Source organism: Camarhynchus parvulus, chromosome 17 (genome assembly GCF_901933205.1).
Source record: "Camarhynchus parvulus chromosome 17, STF_HiC, whole genome shotgun sequence".
Classification (NCBI taxonomy): Eukaryota; Metazoa; Chordata; class Aves; order Passeriformes; family Thraupidae; genus Camarhynchus; species Camarhynchus parvulus.
The window spans coordinates 1,860,109-1,879,631 of NC_044587.1; the positions used below are offsets into that span (position 1 = coordinate 1,860,109).

At 47.1% G+C, this 19,523-nt stretch overlaps 1 protein-coding gene across 1 annotated transcript in view; it reads right to left on the bottom strand.

Annotated features, from left to right (window-relative positions):
* The window catches only part of DAB2IP (DAB2 interacting protein), a 120,716-nt gene extending 103,966 nt beyond the window's left edge, over positions 1 to 16,750 (bottom strand). Inside the window, 2 exon segments of the mRNA XM_030961204.1 lie at positions 1,918 to 2,021; positions 16,208 to 16,750. Of these exon segments, the coding sequence (XP_030817064.1) occupies positions 1,918 to 2,021; positions 16,208 to 16,325 (222 nt within the window). The 5' untranslated portion in view covers positions 16,326 to 16,750.
* Between the last annotated feature and the right edge of the window lie 2,773 nt (positions 16,751 to 19,523).

Consider the following 19,523-nt stretch of genomic DNA (forward strand, 5'->3'; position numbering starts at 1 on the left):
AAGGGGTAAGAACAGGACTTGATTTTCAAGGTTTATATTCTGTAATTCAAAAACTACCAGGAGCTCTTGTTTTCAAAAACCACAATGCCCAATTATCTGTAACCTGCCTGGCAGACTTCTGTATGGGAAGGGAAGTTCCCAAATTTCCACCCTAGTTTGCTCTAGTTTTGAAATGAAAGAAAGCATTTGGGAATGCAACGCTGCCAAAATAGCTGAAACCAATGGCTCCTGAGCTTCACAGGCCCTTGGAGACTCAACAGCAGAAGGATGGAGATGTCAGGGAAGAACAATCAGCTGTAAAATATGAAAAGCTTACAATTTCCAAACCTACAACAGCAGGCTCAAAAGTAATAATCCCATTACCACTAAACTAAGGCACTAATTACTATTCCCAGTGGCTGGAGTGGACTGACTGCTAATGTTCCTCTGCTTAATGAAGGAAGGTGAGGGAGAATATATTTCTAAAGTCAGACATCTGCTGAAGGCTGGGCAGCAGCACCAACTGTACCTAATGAAGCCATTCATATTAATGCAGTGACACTCGGAGGGGGCGCAGGGGAGAAATGAGATGAGGCTGGATTTGAACTCAGAGAAGACAAATGTCATGTATTACCCATGTGATGGCTGCCCTTATTTAATCCACACTGAGTAACAGAGCTGCTTAAAGCAAAGAACTGCATCCCACATCAGCTGCTCCACCACCAGCTGCTCAAAGCTGGAATAGCTTCTCTAAAAACTCCAAAAGCAATATATATGCCATTGGAAAGGAATAAACTGCTTTTTCTTTTCTTTGACTACAGGGACACTAAGAAAAATATTCCCAAATCCTCTGTCCTGTGAAGAATCCAGATTTTCCCATCATGTTTTGCTGTTTTCACCAACCAGCAGTAGTTGTTTAGAGTTCAAGGATACTCATTCACTAAGATCAATAGGTTCTGATGGCTGGAAGAACAATTTCTAGAACTAAAATAAACTACTTGTCCAAACTGCTAATCATGACTCATTCACCAATGCAAATGTTCCCAGGTGAACTGGGTGTGCTCAGATTATTTTTTTTTCAGATTGCACCATTGTCTTTGCTTTGAAATTCTGGTTCTGCCTCCCTGAGTTTGGTAAGCAGCAGCTGAGTCTGTAAAGAAGGTGTGGCCTGCAGAGAAAACCTGCATGGAGTAAACCTGCTGCAAGACCATTTGTGTCTTCTCTGAATAAAAATACCTGTGTGTGCTGAGAGCCAGCCCAGACACTGATGTGAGCAAGGAGTGGGGAGAGGACTCTGCGCTCACACTCCTCACCTTGCTGACACCAGGCAGTGCCAGCCAGGGCTCAGCACTGACAGATCCCATTGCTGGGGTCCCTGCTCCTGTCTGTCAATGACACAGCACTGCTCTTCCCATGGAGCACCAAGAGCTCTGGTAGTCATGGTAGTGAACAACCAGGGACACCTCAAAGCACAGGGATTGAAGCCATGGAAAAAGTGGATGGCTCCTCCAGGCTCCTGCTGGGACAAGATCCCAGGCTCTGGGCAATCCCAGCTTGGCAGATGTCCTGTGAGTCAATGACAGGTTCCTCCAGAGATTTTCTCTCTGTAGGAGTGTGAGCACCCACTGTACAGCTGCAGACAGGTAAATGCACCCAGGAATACACTGCACCAGGACTCACCAAGGAAGCCTCTCCAGGAAAGTTTCCCAGGTGAAGCTCCAGCCTCCATTCAAACCCTGCAGCTCTACCAGGTTACATCTGCCAGCTGCTGGTTGCTAACAGTGTCTGACAGCACCCATCCCCTACAAACAAGTGAGCAGCCAGTCTCACACACAGCAGTCTCACACACAGCATCTCTTCTCCTGGGGTGAGCAGGTTCCTTCCCCCCAGGCCTGTGCTGAGGGTCCCAGAGCCCAGGTGGAGAGGGCAGACACTGACCGTGACGCGGAAGGGCGTGGTGGCCGCGGGCTCCATGCTGGGGTTCTTCTCCGAGATGCCGCTGGGCATGCTGCGCCTCTGCCCGCAGCGCTCCGGGGGCGACTCTGCGGACAGAGCACAAGGGACAGTCACAAACCCAGCAGCACAGGGACAGCCCAGCAGTGCCAGCAGCCCCTGCACAATGTGGCGTCTCCCTCGCCACCGAGGCAGCGCGACCACCCCACGGATTCCGCTCGCATGTCCCCGAGCTGCCTGGAGCAACGTTCCACCAGCAGGACTTTCACCTTCAACAATTAGCATTTTTATACAACTGTAAGCTTCAGATAATGCCTGACAGGTTGGCATTATCATTATTTCCAGTCTGCAGATGAGTAAACAGAAACTGCATTGAGATGAGTGAGAATTATATGCAAAGTACAGACCCGTGCACTCGTGGATTTGATCCTCCTCGGGGAAACTGCTAATGGGGTTAGAGGCACAGGATGCTTAAGTTACCTCTCTAATTCCTCTAGCAATTTACTTTGGAACCAGGAAAAAATCATTAAATCCTGCTTTTGATAAAGTATAAAATGAGGATAGGAATACTTACCTCCTTCCCCACTGGCAAGGAAGGGAGGGCGCTGAAAAAGTAAAATTAACACTTATGCTCAACACTGAGGAGATTTAGAAAGATGTTAGGACAGGTCAGCTACAGCATTGTAAAGAGGGTTTGTGAATTGAGTTTGTTCCCCCAGTTCACAAACCCTCTTTAAAAGCACCATGGAACTGCCATTGAGTGATGCTCAGACCTTGTAACAAGCTTCCCTTCCCAAAACCATTCCAGACTCCTCCTTAGCCAAGCATTTCCATGGTCGTTGTCTCCTCAGCAAGGTTCTGCCCTTGCCAAGCCTGACTGTAAGAAACTAACACCAGCAATTCCACCCAACCATTCCTGAGATGTGTCTTAAACCACTCCAAAAGAACAGATTGAGATTCCAGCCATGGATGGGGTGAGGTGCTGGCTCAGTGACATCGTCCTTGGTTGCCACATAACCTGTGTGAAACTCAGCCAGCCCAAAGCAGCAGCTCTGCCTTCCCAGCTTCCAACCAGCCTTCAAATGGCTGGGGCACTTTCTCTGCAGAAAGCTGCACTTTGAATCTCAAGCAGGAAAATCCTTTGGTGTCATCTCCTCTCAGAAGATTCAGGCTCCCACCCCATTCCTTTGAACTGTCTTTTGTTTTTGGACTGTCATAAAGAAACTACTTGATTTCAGCATTTTGAAAGTGAGCTCGAGATGACAACTGAAGAAACTGCTTTGCATTTTCTTAATGCCCGGAAAAATGAACCTTGTTTAAAGCATTTCTCACACACCTGGCTGGAAAACAGGAACGATGGCATTGTGTGAAAGGGACCTACAAGAAATTACTTTCCCCAAACACTGCTCAGCACCGAGGGAAAGCACCTGTATGGGGGTAACAGCCCCCCAGCTTAGCTTCTTATTTCATCATTAAAATACACCCCAAGCAGAACCAGCAAACACATCACTGTGACCCGAGACCAAACACAGAGCTGGCTTAGCACTTAAACCCTCCTATAATTATTAAACTTATGGTTCATGAAATGTCTGGAGTCAAATCTCCATTTTAGCTCTGTTTAGGCACCGTGGGTTTCACTGCAGGAGAGATGTTACAAAACCCTCTGTAAGAAACCAGAAATAACCAGAAGGAGGGGTGGGTGTGGGTGTTGGAGGGGATGGGGGGGAGCTGTTTGTTTTAAAGGTTAATAAAAATAGCTTACAGGTAAATTAGTAACTCCAGGAATGTACAGCATTTACTTGGTGAGCAGTATGAATATATAAAGGTTTAAGTGCCCTTTTTACCTCTTCAGGGCTGGAGGCACCATCTCAGGCTGGGTCACTCTGCCCAGGGCCTGGCATCAGCCATGGCAAGCCCAGGGCCATGGAGAAGGGCACTGTAAGCCAGTAATAAAAACTCTCCACTGTCACCAGAGGGTGAGAAAGAAATGTCTTCATTTGCAGCAGAAGATATTTGGGTTAGGCACTGGAAACAGTCCCATCTTGCCATGGACAGTTACAGAGAGAGGGAGAGCTCTCCCTGCCAGAGAGGTTCAGGGACAATGGGCTGCCTTTCCTCCCCTCTCCTGGGGCAGACAGATATCACACACCTCCTGAAATCCCTTCCAGCCTCATTTTCTGTGACTTCCGTCAAATTTGCCCACTTGTGCATAAAATAAGCAAGCTTCAAGGGATCAGATTCAGTGTCTGATTTTGGCCTTTTCTTCCCAGCCTCTCCTGAACTTCCATCTCTGTCTGGACAGACATGGTGGCAGTTCTGTGTCACCTCTCAACAGCGCAGAGGGCCCAGAGCTCATCCACGTTATACAACACAGGAGAGAGAGAAATAAACAACAGGGCCTCCTGCTTTTCCAAATATTTACACAAGACTGCAATGTTTTGGGTCTCCCCCTGCGCAGAGTAAGATCTTCAAAGAGAAACTTCCTTGAAATTATCAAGCCCCCTGGAAGCTCTCCCAGGTTATCCCCACACAGCTGGGCCAACACGTTGTTGGCTGTGGAGGGCACCAGGAGGTTTTTAAGTTGATCATATCCCACTGCCAAGAGGACACACAGCACTGCAAACACTGCACATTAATCTAGGACCTCGGGCTTATGAGTATTTCTGAAACTCTTTCTGTACAGTAATAAACACATTTGGTTTGTTAACTTATTCAAGGCACTGGAACTGACAGAATAATTAATCCTCACTCCACTCTTCCATGCCTGTTTTTCATGCTGTGGAATCGTTATGGAGCAGCACAGCAATCTCCCCAGGGCTCCAGGGCAGCAGCAGAACAGGCTGTGAGCAGCTCCTGGCACCCAAACTCTTGTTTAACCCACTCAGCATCACTGCCTCCTTTGACTCCACTTCCCAGACACTGCTCCAAGCAGGCTGTTATGCGTAACAAACACACAAACAGCTGTTACTACTGTTTACTTTTCACTCAGCAAGTGAGGTGTTCTTCCATTTGCATTACCTGCTCCTGAGAATCCCAACTAGTGCAAGAGATCATCAGGATTACACTCTCATTATGGAGAATAAAATACTTTAACTGCTGTTTGTTCATCTCTCTTCACACTTCCCCCCTCGCACAATTCCAGGGATCAGCCAGTGGAAGAGACAGCGTGAACAAAAGCAAAGCGAGGCTGCTGGATGGAATAACAACAAGCAGGCACTTCCCAGCAAGTTGATCTCCTGATAAGAACCTGCTCCAGCTCCAGACAACAAAGGGAGGTCCAACCTGAGCGCTGGGAGAGAAGTCAGCAAGGAGAAATGTTCTCCCTGAACTCACCAGAAGGAAGCCGTGCTGGTGAGCAGCGCTCATGCCATGGCACTCGGAAGGAGCCGGGAAGGAGAGAAGGAGAGGTGATGACTTCATCAGAGGCAGCGAGAGAGGGAGGAATGCCCGGAATGCCAGAGCAGGCAGCAGCACCGGGACACGGCAGGAGCGCAGGTTCCTGCTCCCGCCGCGGGATGGGCTATGGAAAGGAGACTTTGGAGCACAACAAAACTTCACCAGATCCTCTGCAGGTGATGCAGGAAACTACGAGTTCCTCAGAGCCAAGAGCCGGGGGAAAGGTGCCGCGGGCAGCCCTGCAGAGGTCAGGCTGCTCCCGAGCTGGGCACGGAGCCGCCGCTGGCGCTGAGCTCCGCCCGGCCCTGCCCCACCGGGCACTGCCCGGCATCGCCGCTGCCCCAGCGCTGCCAGGGCGGAGTTTCTGTGAAACCGCGGCGAACAGGAATTACCGGTCTCCTGCTCGTACAATTACAGGCCGTGAATTAATTTTATTGCTTAATGAATTTAGGTGTTATTCCTCTAATTTCTGCATTATCTAATAAGTCCTTATTACAAACCCGAGAGACGAGAGGAGGAGGAATGGTGACAGTGATTTAACGTGGCTCACGGTAGCATTTACGAATTAAGAACAATCCCTGGAGAACAGGTATCTGTAGTGTCTGTGTGATTCCACATACTCAGGAGAGGCTGCAGAAAAATCTACATTTCAGACAGCTCTGGGTGGCCACAGGAGCCCGGGAGAAAAGATGGATCTTTAGTCTGAATCCAAATGGGGATTTAGAGGGAATAGAGGCACTTTAAAAAGCGGAACAGACAACGACAGAAAATAATAAACACAGAGCTGAGCCAACTTTCCTCTTCACAAGACATGAAGAACTTTGAGTGGGAAGCAGAGGTGCCAAAATGTCTGATTTCCAGTGACAAAGAGGCTGTGAGAGGTTATGAAAGCCCTTCCTGCTCCCATCAGCTGGCCCAGGAATGCAGCTGCAGGGCCACCTTTGGGGTTCAGGTACCTGCAGTATTTATTGGAATGTATCACCCAGAGCCCTGCTGACCCTGGGATTCCAGCTAATCCCTTACAGCAATGTCAGAACCACACAAAATTAATTAAAAACCAAACCTCTATTAGGCAATAAAATAGATTTTTAAATGAAAATGGTCATGAGGCAGAAGTTGAGGGCAGGTGCTGGTGCCCTCTGAACGAGCAGATTCCTCTGAAAGCAAAACTCATGAACACAGAGAGGGTATTCTCCAGGCTAGGGGAAGCCATGTCACCCCTGCTCCTTATCTTAGAATAAAATTATTTCTTTTGCATCTTAGAATCTCTGGCTTAAACATTCATAAACTTCCATAAAGCCCAGCAATCCCCCTGGCTGTACCCACGACTCTTCCACATCAGAATCACTGATTTACTCCCCAGTCATTTCATGCTCCAAGCAGAAATAGTTTCACATTTTCTCATGCTCTCATGACCTTTCCAGACAATTAAGGACACTGTTTACAGAACTACAGCTTGTAGAAACCCCTCTCCCTTATCTAACTGTTTACATACAGAACAAAAAAATAAATTGGGATCATTACTTGCCTTCTGGGCTACACTCTGGCACCAAATACTTCGAATTAAACAACTGAGTCTGTGCCTACAGTTAATGCTCCCCACAGCAGTGACACCAAACTGAGCCAGCTTCTTGCCAGTGCCTTTGTTTCCCTCTCAGGTGACTTCAGTGGTACAAAAGCACCACATTCAGTGTGTCTCTGATGACTGTGCCCCTGCCTAAAAGCAGCAAAGCACACCTGAAGCACCACTTAGAGCCACACAATTCTCTGCAGCTCCAAGAACGGTGGCTGGGACAGTTGTGTGAGCTGAAGAGCCTTGTTAGAAGTGGGTGGAATACAGAAAACAAATCCCAGAAAACGTCAGAACACACTGATGGTTTCACATCAGTGAAAACTGGTCCCCTCAGCTAAAATCTGTTACCATCTTCTCTCAAAGTGGGACTAAGAACTCCTGAAAGAAGAGCTTTTTCTTTGTTAAATAATGATTTGGAGTGACACTGAACTCTGCCACAGCACACTGTGCACTTTAATGGATCTCCCCTCATCTCTGTGTCAGGTTCCTGGATATCATGGATTTAACATTCCTCATCCTGCTCCTGAGCCAGTGCTATTAATGGCTCTTGAATCTAATACTGAAAAAAAGCTCTGCTATTTTTCTGAGTACTTGATATGTATCTATTCCTCTATTTTCTCTATTACCCAGCAAGAGAACTTCTCTCCCAGCATCTGCCACGGTTCTTTCTGCTGTGTGCAAGCAGCAAAGGCTCCTCTCTCGCCCTTCTGCGGGCTCTGGCCACCGGGCGCCGCAGCCCCTTCCCTCCTGGAAAGCTGGGCTGGGATTCGCATGCCCCCAGCCCGGGAGGGGCCGCTGTGCCCGGCCCAGCAGCGGGACGTGTGTGCCAGCCGCGGTGCCGGTGCCTCACTAGATGGAGCTGGAGGCCCTCGGCTGGCCCAGCGCTCCAGCCCCGGCCCAGCTGCAGCGCGGGGAATTCTGCAGCTGTGCTCCGGCTGTGGGGCTCCTGATGGTCAGCGGAGCTCAGAGCGCTGTCCCTGCACTTTCCCTGCGCTTTCCCGGCTGTGGAGCCATCCCAGCACAGCCGGGCACTCTCACAGAGACCCAGGGCAAGTCCCGCCCTCCAGAAATCCAGGTGAACACATCCTTTACCTGAGGAGACAGATTAAACCTATTTGTCAAGGGAAAATCCCTCTCCAAGGGAAAAAGGGAAAGAAAAGAATAGCACTAATGGGAAAGGAAAGCTGAGGTAATTCTCACTGTGAGAGGTCTGAAAACACAGCAGCTTCTGAGTGTTACAAGCCTGGAGACCAGATCAGATCCATGTGCATGAGGCATAGCTACAGTCCCCAGACCTGGTGCCAGGGACAGAATAGAAGGCATCCAGAAAATGACCCTCCCTTTCTAAAGATAAACAGCAAATCATGCTGATTGAGCAGCCTGTAGTACAAACTCTGCTTTACTGTCTGGTATTTTTTAACTAGATATGTGTATATATATCTGGTATTTTTATTCTTTCATTATTAGTCTCTAAAATGAAATATGTATGATATTTATCTTCCTCTGCTATGATATCCACAGAACAAATTCCTGCTCTGCTAACGGCATATCATTAGGAGCCTTTTCTCCAGGGTGAAATTGAAATCAAGCAAAGACTTTAAAAATACATCAGAAAAAGCTGAAATTCTATCCTGGTTGGGGGCCAGACTGTGGTGACTGCCAATACCCCGGTTAAAGTGGAAAGGATGATAAAGTGAAGTGGAACATCAGCTTCCTCCCATGTGATGATAAAGACAAGCAACACGGAGTGTGGAGAACAAGGAGTCAGCTCTGGGGAGATTTAAATTAGGCTCATCCATCATGCTGAACCTTCCTGCAAAGATTCTGCTCTGTCACCACGAGCTTTCCTGCAGCACTTTATCCACAGAGGCAATCTGAGGGCAAGGAGAAACTTCCATACTCTGCAATTCCTGTCCCTGTCTCTGGAGGTGTCACCTGGACACAGCACCCAGGACAGGGCTGGCTCTGTCCCCTGCCTGTCAGGGTTGGCTGGGGGCTCTCCCCAGAAGTGCCCTGGACAGCTAAGCTGAGCAGGCCAGAACAGCTCCCTTCACCTGAAGCACCCTCAGGAGGAATGGAAACTTCCCACAGCTAATTCCCAGGCCATTTTTCCAGCCATGCACAGTGGCTGCTGGAACAGGTCTGTACTGGTAAAATGCAAATTAAATAAATAAATACTTAATTTATAAGCATGATTCATCAGAGGTTTCATCTTCTACAGCAAAGAAACAGATGTTCTATTGATGGCACTTCATTAGAGAGATAAATGGGGTCACACACGTATCTCTGTTCACATCCATCTGCATAATAGACCAAACATTAAGATTTGAATTTCACATGGTGCACGTGGCTCTCAGAGCAGCCTCACAGAGTCTCAATGCCCAGAGCCTGCTCACCCACCTCAGATTGTCTCAACAGCCAAGGAACTTTAACTCTGCTCAGAAAAGCAGGAGGTTGGGATCTAACACTGGCTATTTAGGAGACAGTTTCACTGGAAACACAGAAGAATACTGGATTTTAAGTAATGGATGGCAGTGATTTTTGGTACCCCACAAAATACAGTATCTGTCATGAGGAAGCAACTCAAAACAGCAGTGACAGCAAAGTCTGGAACCACTGTTGTTCCTCCAGTTCAAGTCAGGGAGGGTTAGGACTGGGGACAGGGTTAGGGATAGTTGAGAGGGATTTCCTGGTTTTCCAAACATTAATGCAGGAGGCCTCAGAATTCCCCTGGCAAACAGAAACAAGTCTCCTGCACTTCAATAGGCATTAATAGAAGAGAATGCCTATAAAATGAATGGTATTCTTTGCACAGATGTGCCTTTGCTGTGTGTGGATGTGAGTGTGTGCACAGCTGTGTCAGCACAGCAGCTCTGCACACCTGGGCAATGCCCCCTGTGCCAAAGCACTGCTGAGAACCCATCCCTGCTCACTGCTGTTCCCCATCCATCTCTCCTCTGGCTGCTCAGACTCTCTTAGCAATTGTTTCACTATTAGAAATTGTGGAATGTAAATCCTAATTTATTGTGACTGATCCTTTTATTTCCTCTGGGGGTGGGTGGGTATTTCTGCTCCTCTCCCACAAACCTGCTCTGCAAACACTTGCAGGTGGCAGCTGCACACTCACTCTGCAGTTTTCAAGCAAATAACACCAGTGCCAAGGAGAGACAAGGAACATTAAAAACCAGTCGTGTTTTCACTTCCCAACCTATTTTTGAAACAGGAGGGAGCAGGAGAATGTTCTTACCTACACCAACACTGACATTTGCATTTTCCATCCTAAAAAATATGCCAGATCTGTGTTGGAATTTCTCCCTCCAGAACTGCCCTGCAGTCACCCCGAGGAGCGAATGGGCACTTGAACAGCAACACTGCAACCCTGCAGAGCAATTCAGCAATTTAGTGACCAACATTCACCCTCCTGGGGGGGTTAATGAACCCCACCCCACTCTGAAATTTCATTTTGGTGTTCACCTGACTTTTAGCTGATCCTAGAAGCAGAGTTATGTAAATGAACACCAAATGTTCTCATTTCAAACACACCAGCCCCATCAAAATGTGTTCTTGTCTAAGGGTATAAAGGTAATAATTGGTAACCTTTGACTGCTAAAAATGTAAAGGGAAAAGATCTTTCATTTAAAACTTGCTCGTTTGGTTACCATGGACACTGCTTAATCATGAAGGATGACTATTACTTGTTCCTATAGAAACCAAGAAGCTCAAGAAGCATCCTGTAATTTAACTCCAGACGCCAAATTTTACACCAGTTCCCCTATTAGCACATTTGGGTACTTCAGAACAAGCCCAGGCTTGATCTCTGACTCTAAAAGAAATTCAGTGATGCAGAAATGCTGTAAGAAACCAAAAATATGAGCATGTAAGGTACAAAAGAAACTTGCACTTCACATAAATTGGTTTCTTCAAAGGAAACATTAAGAGCTCAGCATCTGAGGATTCCTCTTTCAGTGCAAATGTTAACAAAGCAAAACTTTGGTTGTCTTTATTCCTGTCAGGGTTCTCCAAGTCCATACAATTGCAGGGCATGTTTTTCATCCAATTGAATGCTTCAATGCTCAACTTAAGATGAACTTCTGGAGCAGTGTGAGAGCCTGGGATTCCTAATGAGCCTCTGGGAGCTGCTCGTGGTCCCAGCCTGGCTCTCCAAACCAGACCTACAATAAGAACATGCCCCTCATACAAGGAAAAAACCAATGGGCAGCACAAACCTGCAAAATTCAGGCCATGTGTTGCTCTAACAAGTCTTTTAGAGTTTATGCTTATTAGTAAAACCACAACACTTGTCTGGCATTGCTCATCACCTCAAAGCTTTACCTTCAGCACCAAGAAACATTAGTCAGAATCTCTCTCTTGTGTAGGTCTGGGGGAAAAAAGCTTCCAGAAATTACCTGTGGCTGACACTGCTCCTTGACCCTCAGCAGCTCTAGATGGGGAATGGTGCACAGTTCTCAAAAAGCCATCCATTTTTCCATTCTCTGATTCCCAAAGGGGCCTGAGGGAACTCAGTGTAAAAGCCTGACCCCGAGGCTGCACAAACCAGTGACAGGAGTCAGGAGTTCTGAGCACCTTCTTTCACAAGCATACACACAAACAATTTGTGTCTGACTCTAAAATATTCTCTGGAGTGTTGCAAAGGAGAGCAAACCACGCTCAGTAGTGTCTGAGCTGAAAAAAGCAAAACTGATAAAGCCCAAATGAGAACGTTCCCTGACCCAGCTTGTTCCCATCTCTGTTGAGAGCAGAGTGAATTAAAGGATTAGAGAGTGCCTTCAGTGCAATAACTTAGGGGATTAGTGGCACACTAGAAGACCTTCAGGGGAAATACAGGTTTAAAAGCTTTAAAAGGCAGCTCTGTGTCTAAATTGTTTGGACTGCCACAGCTGTAAGGAGACAAACTTACTCTAATACATGAGTGATCATTAAAAGTCTGCTGAAACCCCTTGAAGCATGTTTTTGGAAGCAATTCTAGTTTGGACTCAGACCAGGGTTTTTAACCTCTTTCTCATTTAGTACCCACAGCTTGTAGATAAAAACTCATTCTGCATTACTCGAGAGCAGATCTGCTACTTCATTCCTTGCAGAGCAGTCAGCCCCTCTCAGGAACTCTGTCAGGGGAAAAGGATGGGACTGCCAGGAGGAGAGGGCTGGAAACAGAGATAAAGGAAGAGATGAGCAAAAAGTGACAGTGCTCCTGAGAGATTCCCACTGGGGTTTCCCGGGGGAACTTTTACAACTTGATTCATTTTTGATCTCGTAGGAACCTCTCAGAGAGAACACTCACTGAGTGTGGATGTTCCTGCATTTCTGGAGGAGGTGGGAGCAGGTCAGGGTTTGCTGTAGGAGCAAAGGGAGTTGAAGCACTGCTGCCACCTCCTTCCTGCTGAAGGGTCAGTCCAATAAATTTGCCTGCCATAAATTCACTCTAAATTTTTGCTTATTAAAGGGATTCTGAGATTTAAGTGTTGTTTAATATCAAAACAATTCCAGAATTCCTCCACACACCACTTCCCAAGTCATTAAATTTAGTCTCAATTTTTACTAGACAATGAAGCATTGAACAAACACAGCAAAGTCTCAGCTGGAGCACTGGTGCTAAAAATAGCACAGCTGTCAGTGAATATTTCCTATAAACAGCCCAGCTTTAAACATTTTGCATATCTTTTCTATGGGCATCTGTCAGCCATGCTGTTAAAATTTCAATGAAAGACTGCAAGACTTCTGTGGTGAAACAGAAAATGCCACAAAAGAGACTTGAAAAACAAAGCAATGATCATTAAAAAGTGCAAAGCAGGAAGGTCTCCTTTTCCTGGCATTTAAAAGACACCACCCTTGGAAAAAAAAAACCAAACCCAAGCCTATTGCTAATATTTATTACTGGGCTCCTCACTTGCCTGCTCCCAGCCCCTAAAAGAAAAACAAAGTCCTGCAGAGGTGGAGAGGAGAAATTCCACCTGGCATTCCTCGTCCAACATCAATTTTTGTTAACATGCTGCAGAACAGACTTTCAGCTAGGAAAGATTAGTGGGAGGTGAGTGCAATATCAGTTGGCTTTAAATATAATAAAACCTCCTTAGTTGTTATATCACTCTGGGACATGCTGGGACAATTTTCCAATCTCTGCTTCCCTTGTCCCAAGCAAGTGCCTGAACCTCCAAGGTATTGATTATTTGGGTATAAACTGATCTCTCATTTATCACTTAAAAGGTTTTGATTTCATCAAACAGAGAGACAAAGACTAAATTCCAGCTGTTTTCAACAGATGTGTATCTGAATAGCCTGTGCTGAGAAAAAAACCCAGCCTGACCTTGGCCTCCCAGCTCAGTGTTCAGTGCACTGAAATTCTGGGTTTTGCTGAAGATCAGTCAGTTTTCTCTTCACAGCTGCCATCAAAGCAAAGGAAGAAGAAAGTCTGTTTAATAAAAATCCTTTTCATAAAACACCTTGAAAAGCATCTGTGATAAACAGAACACAGAGCAAGACATTTATGTCTGAGGCTGACAGAGGCAGAAGGATCAGGAACACGAAACCTTCAAGATCAGGAACTCCAATGTTCTCAAATTCTCAGGGCTTTGATGCCAGCTGATTGCCTGCTGAGTTTTACACAAGAAAGCCCTGAAGCCAAAGCTGCATTTGGCTCAAAGATGGGACTGGGAATGCAGCACCGTGAGCGGTTTCTGTCAGCAAAGGGAACTTTCAGAACACTTCCCACTGACCCCCATTCCTTCATCGTGTCCGTGAGTAAGGAGCAGCAGGGAGGGATCCTGAAGAAAGCCATGGACCCAAGTGCAGCCACAAGCAGGTGCTGCTGTCACTGGAAATTCTCCTTCTCCCCTCTCTGCCTCCCAAGTACCTTCCATTACATCAGATGGCTCACCTGGGAATAATTATAATTATTGCCATGATTCCTCCTGCAGTCCCACACATCTCTGAGCTGAACAGATGGTCCAGGGGTTCTGCAGGTAGATTTTTATCTAACTAATGTTTACCTGCAGCATGTCCTGACTCTGTGGAGGCAGAGCTGGGGGTTTCAGGCACTGTCCTCCTTCCAGCAGAGATTTCCAGTGCAGTGAAGCCTGTCTGCTTTACCCACTCCCAAACAGGCACTGTTTAAACGTGCTGGGGGCAGGATCTCATCAGCCTTCATTCCTGCTTGGCTTTGCCCTCCCCAGCAGTGCCACTGGTCAGGTATTGCAGCCTGGGCCCCCCAAAGGGGCAGAGTGACAAACACACTGACATGTGATGGATGTGTTAAAGGCACCAGGGCTGACCAGAGAGCTCCACAACAGAGGGTGCCATCACATGAACCATTGAACAAGCTGCTGTCACTGCCAACAGCTCCAAGTCCTGGACATTTTTCTGCACACTGAAGCAGGCTGGCTCCATCTGGAGTCCCAACACAAAGCTCTCCCCTCCCTCCCTCAGATCCTTGCACAGAAAATGCAAACTCTGCTCACTTTGCCCAGCTGGAAGCACCAGAGCAGCTCTTTCCTGAGGGAATGGCTCTCTCTGTACCTCAGGAAGCAAAACCCATTTCCCAAACTGGGTCTCAGCCCTCCCAGAGCTGCGCAACCCCAGCCTGACTTTTCCTGCTGTTCCTGGAGCCCCCAGACCCCTACAGTTCATCAGTCTTCCAGGGGGAACAAAACTGTTAAGGAAAGTATTCCTGCTGCATTATTCCAGCACTTCCATCACCCTGCCCAGCCTGGACAAGCCCCCCGACCTGCTGTGTGACACCACCACTGCACAACAGAAACAGATCAAAAATAAAGAGAAAATTCTCATCCAGCTTTGCAAATCCCTTTCAGATGTACAGATAAGAGGAGGTCAGTCACTGCTGAGAGGCAGGGATCCCACAGACAACACAAAATACTCCAGGAAAGATCAACAGCAATAAGATTTCAGCTGGTTCAAATCCAATTTCTTACAAACTTTCGGGCTGATTCCCATTTCCATCAAATCTGCCTGAATATTCCTCGTGTTCCAGACAAATGATGCCATTAAGTTCACTTTGGGTTACCTAAACGAAACTGAACACATTTCGTTTGTCACAGTAACTGAAATGACAGTAAAATATTTTGGTTTTGTACAGCACACAAATAAAGAGGGAAAGGGAACTGGGACATGTTTGGGAGTTTACAAACGCTCCTCCCTGACAGGCAAAACAACAAAAAAATCATGCAAAGAAAACCACTGTCTGAAGGAAAAGCTGAAGCTCAGGGACTGATTTAGCTTCCTATTGTTTTCTCAGCAATGATTCAAAAGCCTTAAAATCATCCTGAGTGCCAGGAAAAGAAGAAAGAGGACATTGCACTGAGCTAAATCTTACAGTGCTAGAGTAAAGTTTAAAATCTGCTTCATAAATCAGAATTAACTGCATTGAGACAAGTCCAAGCCTGGATTTGCACAGACACCTGATGTAAAGTTGCAGTTGTGCTTTTTATTCACACAATAACAAGAAAAAGGGAAATCTTTTCAGTTAATGGCTTTGATTAGGCTCAGAGCATGATAAATACACCAGGACTGCCAGACTGCAGGGCAAACACAACCCTCTCCCCTCCTCTGAAAAAAATCAATAGGAAAACACTCACATACTCCCACTTTTTGGCTGCTTTAACGACAGGGAAAAGAACCAATAAACAGTTATTTCACAGCAGAAGAAAGAGAAAGGCAGAATAGCTGGTTTTAAAAATGCAACTGGGTCAGTTGCTGCCTCCAGTAGAAGGAATGGGCTGCCTGTGCCCTACAGAAACATCCCTCTGTGGACCTCCCTCCTGCTGCTGAGGACAAATAAGCCCTTTTAGAGCAGGATTTTTTAAAGTGCAAAGTGATTTGGGGCTTCAAGTCCCACAGGTTTCTGCAATGCCTCGGGAGCACAATCTTTAGGCTCTTTGGAAAATCCTACCCCTAAACTGTTCTCAGCTTTGTCATCTCAAGCCCCTGGTGACCCTCGGCTCATGAAGAACAAGAAGTTCCAGGCATACATCTCTGCAGAGAGACCCCATCTCCTAAGCACGGCTTTCCAAAGCTCTGCAAGCATCAGTGAGGCCTCCAAGCACCTCGGAGAGGCAGTTCCCTCAATGGCAGAGTGCAGAGCTGAGCCCGGTTAGCTGGAAAGCCGGGGTTAGAGGCAGCACAGGGGGTTAGAGCAGCCACGCTGGCCCCAGTCCCTCGCACACTGACCTTGCGCAGAGCCCGGGCCGCTCCCGGGGCGCGGGGCCAGCGGCCCTCCTCATCCTCACCTACCTACGGCAGCGGGCTGAGCACGGCAAGGAAAGAGCTCGCAATTACCCCTGCTAAGCCTGTTCCGGCTGCGGGATCTGCTGCGCTGTCTCTGCAGTCGGGACCTCCGGAGCAGTCGGTAGTAGTAGGACGGTCTCCCAGAACTTTTCCTGCTGTTCATGGACATTTTTGGATCTATTTTACACACACACGCATGCAGGCACAGGTTCACTCTCCCCTCTGGTACAGGAGCAAAACAGTCCCAGCGTTTTAATGAACTGGAGGGTGGTTCTTTGGAGGGGAAAGGGAGAGGGGGGAAGAGGAACTCTTCACTTGACACATTTAAAAAGAAAAACAACAAGAAGAAAACATAAAAGAGAGAGAGAGAGGAAAAAAAAAGCAGGCGGCACCGGAGTGCATGTCTCAGCCGAGGGAGGACTCCAAGCGAGCAAGATAAACTGTGCTAACAACTCCTGCCCCCAAAAAGATAAGGCTGCTGGAGTAGGAATAGGAAGCCAGAGCTGGCCTGGGCTCCTGAAACGTGAAGCATAGGCTGGAAGAAATCCTGGACTGGATCCTGTCCGCCAGACATCTGATCAAAGTGTCCTGGAAGGATTCCCAGCTCCCGGCCCCGGCTCCGGCCGCGCCGCCCGCCCCGAGCAGCGGCCCCGAGCCGCGCTCATCTGCCGGGGAGGGATCGGGAAAGGCTGCGCTGGGGAAGGGGATAATGATTTCCTGGCCATGGGACACATGTTAATAATCATCATGGAGCAAAAGCCCCGGAAAATAAAGTGAAATTTGAGAGGGGAAAACTTTAATTAGAAGTTGAATGAACAGTGCTCCAGACTCCCCTGGAGGCCCATTTCCTTTCAACATTCAAACTGAGTTATAGCACATCCCACAAATTAGAGAAAGGGCCTATTTACCATTTGGGTCCTGATGGCAGCGAAGATTCTGCCTCCGGCTCATATTGCTCCATAAAATTACATTTCAATGGGCAGAATTAACACTTTAAGCCATGGAAGAAAATAAAACTATATATATATACATGAAACAGATAAAAAATTTCACTCCACCTTTACTGTTTCAAAAGGTCAGAAGTGAACTGTCCAGAATCCTGCACCTAAGCTCCTTCCCTTGATGGCACAAAAATTACTCTGAAGGAAGTGACAGAAAACATTTCAGAGACCCAGAATGGTGGCCAAGAACTGAATGCGTGGCTGCTGCTTCTCCCAGGCTGGCAGGTAACAGAGAAACCTCATCCGAGTGGGATGAGCTGCAAAACAACATCTGCACAATAACTCTCTGTGTTGCATCCTCAGTTGTCATTTTTCCCAGACTTCTGTGCAAATTTATCTTTGTGGTGTCTTATGACCAGCCACAGGCTCAGCTGTGGATGAGCCCCGTTCCCCCGGATCAGGAGCTTCAGCAGGAGCTGGAAAGCTTCCCTGGATTATCCTGTCTTGTACCTCCAGTAACAAGAGGCAGAAACTGCTCCAATTCAGCAACTGCACCGGGACAGGAGTCCCTTCCCCAGCACCAAGCATCCTCCCCGATTTAAGGGTTTCACACATTTCCGCAGCCATGGAAAACATCAGAATTTTAGCCAAGCCGTGCTTTCCTATTCCCACCCAGAAGTAAACCCGCGCTGTGAGGCAGCCGAGAAAGGCACTTCCAGGAGGAAACCCAAGGCTCGCTCTTCCCTGAAGTCCATGCCTGGTTTTGAGGCCACACGTGAGGAATTCGGCGCCAGCGTTCAGGCAGTGCAGGAATGAGCACTGGGGAGGGCAGCGACAAGTTCAGGTCAAGGAGGCAGATCCCAGCTGGACAGCGGGGGCTCCCCGGCCCGGCAGGGGGACATCACTCTGTGCACCCTGCACCAAGGAAAAGCCTTCACGTGCTGCTCATCCGCCCTCCTCTTCCTAGCCAGAATCATCTTCTTTTTCATATTGGGTACATAAAAAAATAAAAATACAGGGACAACTCTGTTTTCCAGATGAGCACAGACTCGTCCTGTGCAGCTGATTCAATTCCCAAAAGGAGCTGAGAACATCCAGAACACAGTGATGGGAAAGGCTGAAAATACTGAGGTTTGGTTAAAGATTTGCTGTAGACGAGAACCCAAATATTCAGGTGTCTCTCTGCAATTCTGTGTCATAATAACTGGGAGGAAAGCTCTGAAGAGAGTCTTTCCCAATTATGCTTTTATCACTAGAAATATCTTTAAAACAGCCTATCCAATTTACTTTTGTCATTCCCAATAGGAAAAAAAAAAGGCACTGATGGAAATGAAAGTTTAAAGAAAACCATTTTAAAAGCTCACCCAAATTTAGATGATCTGAAAGAGGAAGGTTTGATTTTGTTTAACTGGAGCCAGGTGACTCATGCTCAGAGCTCTGGGGATGCGGCAGAGGCGGCTGCTGGGGATCTCCTCAAGCTCTGAGGGAATGTGAGGTGGGATTTTTATTTTTAATCAGCCAGGTACCTTCAGAAACACTCATACAGGTGACCATGAAGCAGGAGAGGTTAATGAGGGACTATAAACTATATGACAAGAGAAAGCAGCCCTATATAAAAGCATAAATAAATGGTTGGGGGTTGTGTTCCAGTTTCCCCAGCTTGGCTCTGTCTCTCTCACTTAACAATGTTTCTGAAGGATTCAACTTCAGATGCTACAGGATGAACAAGTATTAAACATAATTATCTTTTTTTCCTACAGCATCTTTTGTCCACCAGAGCACAGACACTTCTGCATATTTGCTTCTGCAAATACTTGCTCAGTTGAATGTACTTAAAACACATAAACTTCCTCTTTTTCATTCAGGTAAAAAAAATAATCCATGGAATGTGCCCAATATCAAGTGGGGAAATCAGTTATTTGCTTCTAATAAATAATGTCTTGACTTTCTTTAAGAAAGAGCCATAATGTATTTTTTAAATGTGAATAAAAGAATTTCTCAGATATCACTATCTGGAAAAGAAGTAAGGGAATGACACCTCCAATGCCCAACGAGCTGAGTTCTGGATCACATTTAAATTTCTGCAGCTCCTTGGTGGTGGGAATGCACAACAGGCTGGCTGCAAAGGGGCCAACAGGAGGAGGCCAAAGCATGCTCTGTGTGTTACACAGGGGGAGCAGAGGGGAAGGGTCTCTCAGAGCCGGCGTGTCTGAGAGCCTGGAGACGTTTCCTGCACCCACCGTGAACTCGGGAACGGGGCAGAAACACCGAGGCTGACTCAGAGCACGGCACATTTCACATTTCCTGCCCACTTCCAGCAGAACAATAGAGCTAAAGAACATCAGCTTCTCACATCAGCTTTCAGCAGCTGGGGGAGACCCCAACAAAATCACTTCACTTGCTCTGCTGACACAGAACACTCCGCT